The sequence below is a fragment of the Bombus impatiens genome, unplaced genomic scaffold (assembly GCF_000188095.3).
Source record: "Bombus impatiens unplaced genomic scaffold, BIMP_2.2 scf_0151, whole genome shotgun sequence".
NCBI lineage: Eukaryota > Metazoa > Arthropoda > Insecta > Hymenoptera > Apidae > Bombus > Bombus impatiens.
The window spans coordinates 1,819,575-1,829,475 of NT_176570.1; the positions used below are offsets into that span (position 1 = coordinate 1,819,575).

The 9,901-nt window shown below is 39.2% G+C and overlaps 1 protein-coding gene across 5 annotated transcripts in view; it reads right to left on the reverse strand.

The window, feature by feature from the left end:
• Positions 1-9,901, reverse strand: part of LOC100745249 (ras-related and estrogen-regulated growth inhibitor-like) — an 89,777-nt gene that overhangs the window by 40,616 nt on the left and 39,260 nt on the right. Inside the window, exon 3 of one of the 5 annotated variants that reach the window (XM_033319343.1) lies at positions 9,209-9,260. The exons of the other annotated variants lie outside the window; for them this stretch is intronic. Within the exon in view, the coding sequence (XP_033175234.1) occupies positions 9,209-9,260 (52 nt within the window). The remainder of the gene's footprint in view (positions 1-9,208; positions 9,261-9,901) is intronic. 5 annotated transcript variants of the gene reach the window in all.

Sequence of the window (9,901 nt, forward strand, 5' to 3'; positions counted from 1 at the left end):
GTCGGCACGGTAACTGTCTTCATTGGTGATTGACATCACGATCGCGGTGTGTTCCTCGTGCTTGCACGCTGCTTGCACCACGGACCGGCCTCAACGGTTACAAAAAGAGACGCGTCCGTCGTCGTTGTTCTCCTTTCGTTCCTCCTTGGCAGCTTGGTGCATCCGCCGCGCGTGCCCAACGGCCCGACAGCTTTCCTCCGGCGTATTCCGCACGCGCTTTTTTGCCGGATCGCGCGATCCAGCACTTGCTGGAGTAACTCGGCGATAAATAAAAAGAAGGTGCCGAGATACCTTCGGCGAGATTTATCTCGCGATGATGGATGTGCTGGGAGAAGACCTCCCTCTTAGCCGCGACAATGTTGAGCTAAAAATTCGTTAAAATGGCATTTCCCCTTTCTCTCGTCCTTCATTTACACTTTAGCTGTGAAGCCAATGATATTGCTTCTTCAACCCTTATCCACATTTTTGGAGATCAACTTTTACCCTTTACCTTACCCTTCGGACCATCTTTTGGCGAGATAGTACCCGCGCCTACTAAGCTATTTTTCCGAGTTGCGTCGTTGGATTTTCGTTGGTTACAAGCGATCGTCGATTGGTTAAACTATTTCTACAAACTCGATGATTGTTTTATAATCTTATTGCGTTGCAACGCGACCATTGCGTGCTAACTAAAAGTTCTCGAGTTGAACACGGACAGAAATAAAGTCTACCAGGTATATCAGTCGTACGTCTATCTATCCCGCAGTATACCAACAAAATGTTGCTTGGAAGATGTGGATAAAACTTGATATTGATAGCGAAGTTGACCCTTGTCTTGGCAATTGGATCGATATACCCTATGAAAATAAAATTGTATGGGAAGATAGTAGGTATTAAAGGTTAAATACATTTGCGTGCATGATTTGTAACCAGGGCACGAGCGTAAATTAAGTCTGGATTAGGATATTAAAATACCGGTTCGAATATTCAACTCAGTAAGAGAAAAGTTTCTGATAGCTTGATTCAAGGTACGAGTAAAACCTGGATTAGGATATTAAGATATCGCCTGGGGTATTAGGCTTAAGAAAGTAAATCGTTATTAATGTGTAAAGGCGTCCAGATAGTTAAGAATCTGGATTTGAATTCTGGTCTTGTTTTCCATTGCGCCTCTTCGATGTTTAACATCTATGTGTACCGTGTAATATAAAATACGGATACACTTTCGTAAGCTGTTTCATTATTTCGATATCAAATGAATTTCCAACATGATTACCATATTAAGAATATAAAAAAAATTGGAGAGATACTTGGGAAGTAAAAGTCGGGGAAAGATATGGAATATCGAACGTCGTAGATTGAATATGACAATAAAAGAAATACTTCGTGCAAAATGAGTCACTTTTTTTAGTGAAATATTTTAAAATTTTCACACACCTGCAGGCATTAAAATCGTCGCGAGAAGAAAGTGCGACGTGAAAACAGTCTACGTCTTGTTATTGCAGCCGATGCAGAAGTCACGGAGGAGAAACCGCGATCACCTCCACGCGGTTAGGATCCGTTCAACTTCTGGAGGGAAAACAGGGTCGTGGTTTCAAGATGGCCGTCTGTGGACCGCGAAGGTGCGCATACTAAATCGAAACTGGCCACCATGTTAAAACCATATTCGTTGTTGAACGTACGAGACGGTCAAAGGTGATTAAAGGCGCAAGTGTCGTCATTAACCCCTTCGTCTTATGATTCCTTCGGTGGTTACCAAGGTTAGCTACTTAACTATTTCTTTATTGACTAAGCGAGTGTTGCTCGTTCATTGTTACAGCATCGTGTCGAATATAGTACCGAAATAGTATACATAATTCGTATCTCGTAATTTTGAGTCTTAAATTTTAATTGAAATCAATGAATTCTTTTCGCCAATTTATTAAACGCTGCGAAGAGAAAATTTTCTATTTTTTAAGCAAGTTAACGCATCATCGAGTGGCTATAATTCATTGCATGTTTGCGAATTGTGCTTAGTCAAAGTTTTCGAATTAGTCAAAAATTTGTAACGGCACTGGACAATACACTTTCCAATGGTTTCTGTCCCGTTGCTCGCTACACAAAGGCCCTATTCTTCGGATAAGATGATTGCCAAATGTCGAAATAACTTCATAGTATATTTTCAGTAAGCCTAAGGATCCCCTATAAATCTCAGGGTTTATCTAGCTAAGCTTCTTCAAACGAACAAATAGCCTTAGTCTTAACGGTCCCTAAATCTATCACCTACCACAGAAAGATACGGAAAATCCGCTTTTCTCACGTACAATGCTTGCCGCTAGCAATTTTCTCTCGAGGACAGTTAGCATCCTTCTTCAACCACTAACATAGAAATTAACCAATTAACAGTAACGTCCATTTCCTTCACTTTCCTAACGAAGGCTTTCCTCGACGAATTCGATGATCTCGTATCCTTAGACGTACCATCATAGTTTTCCTCTGCAGCATCATTATGACGGAAAGTCAGTCGTTAGACGTCAGTCAGAGTCGATAGTTGGTAGTTAGCAGTAATAATTGACCCGAACTCCTCGACATCTTGAGCAATCATCATCCGAACTTGCATCGTGCATCGTAACGCATCGCCTAGAAGTCGAACTTGTAATTGCGAACAGCTAATAGTAATCGCGAGTTCTACGCAAAGTGTATATATAGAGTATCTGTTAATAAATATATATTGTTAACTATACTTTCTTCAGCACCTATCACGATATATCTACCTCAAATTTAACGTACACATTGCTCAAAAATTTATTATAAAAGCAATGTACTTTTGCCGAAGCAAACGTTTCAATGCTTAGATATGTTGTAATAAAAAGTACATGTTATAAGAGCATTTCCAAGGAACGACAAAATTAAAAAATATCAGCATATTCTCTATCCCATTCTAAACTGCATGCGCATAATCCCAAAGTTTCATCAAGCTCAAAACTTCTACTTTACAAGAATTTAACATTCGATGCTAACCGAACAGAAGCCTTATCCAACTACTCTTCCGCTCTAATCTATCAAATATTAACCATAATCTGTTATCATACCTCGATAGTCCATATCGATTCTTAGAACAAACAGATTTTATCGATGCATGATCTAACCCAAGCAAAGCGTATTTAAATTCCATCAGGAGGATCAAGAAACATTCGACCACCCCTGTTCTCAGAACACAGAATCGCATTAAGGTCATTGACCAAATTGTAAATTAATGGACCCCATGACGCTTTATCTGGCCTTCGACCGCTCGATATCAGGTAAATACTAAATACGCTGGAACACGCTTCGCTCCGCTCGACACTCCCATCTAGATCGTTAAATCGATATTCGCTAGCCAACTCTCCATAGTTCGAAAACAGACAATTTGGAAGATTAGAGCGCATTTGGTGAACAGCTTATGCGCGCTTTAACCGCTTATGTTTTGTTAACTTCACCCGTAAAGTTCCCAGCGGAAAACACCGATCCTGTTCTTCCACTGTTGGATTTTACGCGCCAGATACTAGAAAAGCTAGCTGGCTATCCGTGGCTGTATCTACAGCCAGCAATGAATGGACGCGTTGCGTTGCAGCCGGATAATTGGAAAGATTATACCGCGGCTCGCAGCGATACACTGTAGCGCGCGCGCCACTAGCGTCTTTTAAGCCCGATTCACACTTCATCAGTTGCACGTCGATATTTAAGAAATTCTGTGAAGATGAGAATTTGGTTGTACAGAATAAACTTTTCGTATTTGACTTAATTTCTGTCATGCGAGCGAGAGTTTCCTTATTGAAAGAATGTTTAACTTAAGGAAGCTGTCGTTGATCTTCAATTGGTCGACTAATTTACTAATTAACTAACATTGGTTCACTAGGAACTATAAAATAAGCTAGTTTAGCTTTAGATTATTTAATATTGGTAGGTTTAATTTCATTTCATTTTATTTCTAGACTATCACAATTTTTTAGACAATTATTTATTTATTATAGTCGTCTATGACTGAACGATACTATTTCATTCTATCGACACATCGAACACCGTATTTTGATCGTATCAATGGGTAGAAAGTGCACGTGTTTTAAATTTAAATTATTCAAAAACCATTGATTATTGACTTTGTTTAAATAATTACAATACATAGAAGAAGAACGATGAATAGAATCACTGTGTTTCAGTTTAATTCTATATTTCTCGTCTTTCGTCTACATACGTTTTTTTAAGCGTGAACTAGGCTTCATAATGGCCTCGAGTCACTATCTTCAACGAGTCGCAGTTAAAAAGCTACTAGCAGATAGACCTACCGAAACGTTACACCAAGTGTGGCGTAATCGTGAATTTTTCTCCCCAATACGAGATTCTATAGGACGAAGAGAATGCTCGATGCGGTTTAATTTGTTGACGCGAAGCGTTGTTCGATATGGAGATAATTGACCACGTTGGCTGTGTTCTGACATTTCTGTTAAGTGCTGTTAGTGCTAAAGCGCAGCCTCGCGTTTATTGTCTAAACTCTAAAGGGATATTTAGTAGCTGCGTTGCAAAGGTTAAACGTAGCTACAATCTGAGCATGCACCGATTCTGAGTTGGAAACAGCGCGTGTTTTGAAATTAGTTTTCAAATTAAGCGTTTGTTATCGGTAAAGTTCGTGGTGGACATAGTGGCAATTAAAGGTAATCTGAAACCTGACAAGTAGGGTTGTAAATTGTAACGGAACTTCTTGAGTTTACGAAGAAGTTTTAATGATATCGGATCGAAAGGGTTAACGCAACGTGTTTTTAATGGATCAAAGCAAGAAACGAATAAGAACGATTCGATATTCCAAGATAACAAGCGAAAAGCTAAAAATTTGTTGAATTCAAACTTGGAAATACAGCTGCGAAATGACACAAAATTGATAAATACTTCAACGTATATTTGCACAAAGATTTACTATTATACTATTTTAATAATTCCATTATCTCCACGATATTTCCATAATCCTTTCAACTGACAATACATTAAGTCGTAAAAGACACTGCGTTCAAAGAGTAAACTCGCATCAAACCACGTGAATATTTTTTACCTTCGCGTTACAAGACTAAGAGATAGATACTAACGAATATTATACAAACTATATTTGACAAACAATCATCCATAAATATCCCTGAAAATTATCCACTGCCCATCAAGTGTCACACGCTAAATTCAATTCCAATTCAAAGATCGATAATGCGTAAGTATTATACGGTACTGTGCAAAGTATATTTGCTCGACGAACAATCATCCATAAATATCCTTGAAAATTATGAACAATCGGAAATGATCCATTGGATCACGTACAAAGTGGACGTCGAAGACCAAATCGGACTTCCACTGGCGGTGCAACGACCAGCGTCCGTAAGAACAGGATCTACGGAGATCGATATCGATGTGGATCAGTGTGGCAGTGGTGCGCGATCAGCTCGCGACTGTACACAGGACAGATCGTTAAATCCGCTATCCGACAGCTATACTTTAGCTCGTTCGCGCCGATATATCGCGCTGGTTAGAAAATCCCATTGTGTATAATACGCAACTTGGTCTAATCTTACTCGTATTTTCCTTTTGTATAGGGGCTCATTAAGCTGGACCAAGCTACGGATTTTGTCAGCCAGCTCTTTTTCCACGTTGCTTGCGTCGAATAAATTTTCTTCGTTAGTTGCAGCAAGATACAATGGAGACAAAGTGTGCATATCCCAGAAGAAATTTCGTAAGAGGGTAAGAGAGAATTTATTGGCCAGCTAGTAAATAAAATTGCGTGCGTGCTGGTTCTTGTTAGCGGGTTTTGGGCCGTGCCAATAATCAACAACCGGTACAACGCTTTTTGATCGAGTGTACCGATACTTTTGTTAGGAAATGGCGCAATATAAAACTGCTTACGTGTAGTGTCTACGAGAAACAAACTCCTACGAAATGGTAAGGAATTTAATACGGTTGGGTCCGATTAATTGATACGTAAATGCTGTGATACGTACAATTTTGGCGTAAATAGCTTTTACAGCCACTAATTCCCGCGTATGTTTAATACAACTTAAATGTAATGTAAAATTTATATCGAGGAAGGATATAGAATGGCACAATGATCCTTTTGATACCTTTTGATTAGCTTTCGTTACGTAAATACAAACATCGATCAATTTTATGGAAACTACTTTTAATGGCCTGTCACTGCTCTCATCTGAACTGAAGAAGATTTATAACGTAGAATATATTATATTATTTAAGAGATACTTTTTTTTATTTATATCATTGAATTATAAATTATATTACTTGGAGATACATAAGGCAATCAGTATGCAAAAATTCTCCTTGCTTAAGAGAGGCTAAACATAGGAAATCCTAATTTATTACAGTCCCAAAACTATACTTCTCCAACAAATCCGATTTACATTCTCCACAAAATACCTTCAAACTAACTCATCGATAGACTGTGGATTTTTACGCAAACTCGTATCTTTATAACCTTCCCGGAAGAAATAGAACCTAAACAAAAAAATCGTTCTATCTACCAAATATATTCTACCTACAATATAACGAGCGCTCTGCTATGAATATTTTATACATTTCCAAGATTTGGACCTGAGCGAAAAATATCGAGCCAAATCGTCGCAGCTTGTTCTAAATATATTCAAATAATTCCGTATCATCCATAGCGATCTAATATGTTACATTCAAATTATATTTACTACAACGCAATAACGACGATATATCGTTGTTCGGTACTGAAGCAGTTAAATCTCCCACAAATACATAAACATATGAAGTCTACTTATCGCATTTCACGTTGTAAGACCATCCGATCCAATGAAACGCAGCGAGTCTCACTGCGATGCTTATACGATCGGCGGTAGAATCGAGCGGCACGCTATCGTAGAAAGTGATCAAATTTTCACGACGAGCGGAGGACGCGTCATCGCCAATAAATCGTGCGACCGATCGATAATGATCGTCAGATCGGGACGGACGATAGAGTGGCGGTCGAACAGATCGATCGGCAGCAGCACGAGACCGGCTGGTAAGCGCGTACATACAAATCGGTGGCACGGCTTCCTGTATCGTATTATTTATCGAATCTATGCGGTAACGGTGCATGCGTCCTCGCGCGCGTTCCCCTGGTGCAACGTTCTCTGCCATTGTTTACACCGCGTCGCGTTGCATCAGCTGCACCGAGTCGAAACGCCGTCCCACCAATGCGCGAAACGCTGCACAACGCAAATAGATTCGCGTTACGAAACGGCCAGCGCATCGGTGTTTGCCTCTTTGCAGGAGAATTCTTCAGAAGCATTCCTGATGTTAATCCTTCGAGCACCATGTCTTTCTTTGTATTGGAAAAAGAATGACATAATATTACAAAGTAATACAGTTGGAAAAGAAAGATGAATATTCAACTGTGAAAGTATACAACGAGATCATGCTCTTTTCTTTTGTGCTTGCTTCTGGACAGTTGCAAATTGCAGCTATTTAGGAAGATCAGAATGTGAAGATACGCGTTTTGATGTTTGGAGCAGCTACCAGCGGTGCAACGTCTAATGGTAACTGAAAATTGATCTTACGAAAATTGTATATTAGTGAAGTTTCATATTCGCACCATTTTTGTTTCTTTTTTCGTTCGATCAAAGACACTTAACGATCTTCAATCTTGATGAGCTTTCAGGTTATTAAGCTTCGCTGTTTGTCTCTTAGGAAGAGAGTGGTCCAGAAATGTTCCTACAGTTAATCCTTCGAGTGCCTTGCCATCTTAGTTAGAATGTTCTATCTACCATTTCAAAACTGAAGAAAATTTCAGTTATATATTCGTATTAATTTTGTTCCCTTTTTCATCCAATTTCAATATTCAACAAGCTTAAATCTTCAATGTTGATAGATTTTAGGATTTTGAGGTTTCGATATGGGTAGTTCAGAAACCACATGGACCAATTTCGTAAATTGGAAAATACGACAGATGGATGATTTATTAAATTTACCTTGAAATTAACTATCATTTACGTCGTCTTGCAACGAGCGAATCTGTGGAAGTGAATCGATTGTTCTCCAAAGCGTGACTCGTGTAACAAAATTAGGGCATTCGTGAAAAGCAGAGTTGACCAATTTCGTTTTTGACAGACTCGTGTATCTCTCAAAAATCTTCCAACACTTGAAACTCTCTTAATGTTTAACGCTTGATGCGGATCGTTAATTAAAACTCCTCTAAATCGTTAACAACCTCTTAATTGTTATTTACCTTTCTCAACTGTTACAGCAAATGTAATAACCGTCTGAAAACTCGAGCGGGGGCGGAGGTGTATGTTGCACCAGGACCTTAGAAACCTCAAAAATCTCTCAATGCATGAAAACCAACAAGACTCGAAGACTGGAAGAAAAAGAAAGCCAGGGGAATACCATGAATGGATGTTCGAAATTCCATGAATGGATCACGAAATATCAGGAGGGAGTGTTCTTCGTCGCTGGGTTAAGCTGGCCGGTGCTCCAAATATTCTTAGCTACGAATCCAAGGACTAATCCCGAACGGTCAGGTATGCCATCTTGGCCCACGGTTCGCAGCCTTTTAAGCGACAGGTGCAAACATTTGGGGGGCAGCGCAAAAAAGGAAGCCAGTAATTGTAAGCCCCGGGTAGAAAAACCAGTTTGCTAAAAACAACCTGGCCTCTCGATCGTGTCTTGTTGCGGGGCTACCGAATAAGCCGGGACGAGTCAGTGTACCGTGCGTACGAGCATCGTATAAGGAATATGTTGGATTCCTTTTGCAGTCTAGAAAATATATACCCGTGCTCCTCCACGCTCGTTCTTCTCTTTTTCCACCCCTTTTTCTCGTTTCTTTTCTTTTTCCTCTTAATCTTTTCTTTTTCTTTTAATCGACTGAACCAACGCATTCACCAGATTTTACGGGCTTGTGTATGATTTTCATTTCTGTAAAGTGGAATGAGAACGCGTTCGAAGAGACGACTACTATTTTGCAGGCTTTCGTAGTTTTTCTATGTCGAAGTTATAATTTCCAGTCAAGTGCATATTATTTATTTGATGAATAAATAAGCGAGATTAAATAAGCTTTGATAAAGTTATACCATCGAAAGCAACGTATCGTAGAGTTTACGCTACGATGGATATTATAAAGCGGACAATTTCGTTGCAATAGTCATTGTAAGTGCTATTACTTCGAGTTTGTATCTTAACACAAATATACTATTAGCAAACGTAAGATTAAAAGGTTACTAACTTGAAACTTCGATAATTTTACTGTATTCCTCTGGTATCGATATCCTTCAGACCTATAGAGAAACAGCAAAACCTTCTCATTTTTGTAACCATACAATAAGAAATCTAATATATTATTTAAAATACAGCGAAATATCTTGGGGAATTGCTCTAAATTATTAGAAATATAATATACAAAATATCCGGACACAAAATATCCGCGGAATCCATAGAAAAATAAATCGTTCTCAAACTCTCGCATACCGATTCCCAAAAGACGAAGAAAGTTTAAGCTTACGTAACATATTATTTCAAAGATAAAAAGCATAAAACCGCGAGAAATTATTTCATTCATCAAGATAACGATCTGCGAACTTTCTCGAACCGTCTCGCACGAATTCCCCAAAATACAACGAAAAGAGTTCAACGACCGAGTGAAACGACCGATCAACGAGATCGATCGAAACCCACTAACGGTACCCGTTCCGTCTCCAAATCTTCGCTATAAAAACGACCGTGAAGAAAAAAGAAGGAACGAAAACAAAAACAAAAAAAGAAAAAGAAAACAGAAAGAAGCAAGACGAAGAGTGAAAGACCATCGCCAACACTTTTGAAACATCGGAACGGACATTCCGAAAGGCGCACGACATCCGAAAAAGGGGCGGCTGGCAGAAGCAGGCGCAGTGTCATCGACTCCGGAGGATCGACGACGCAA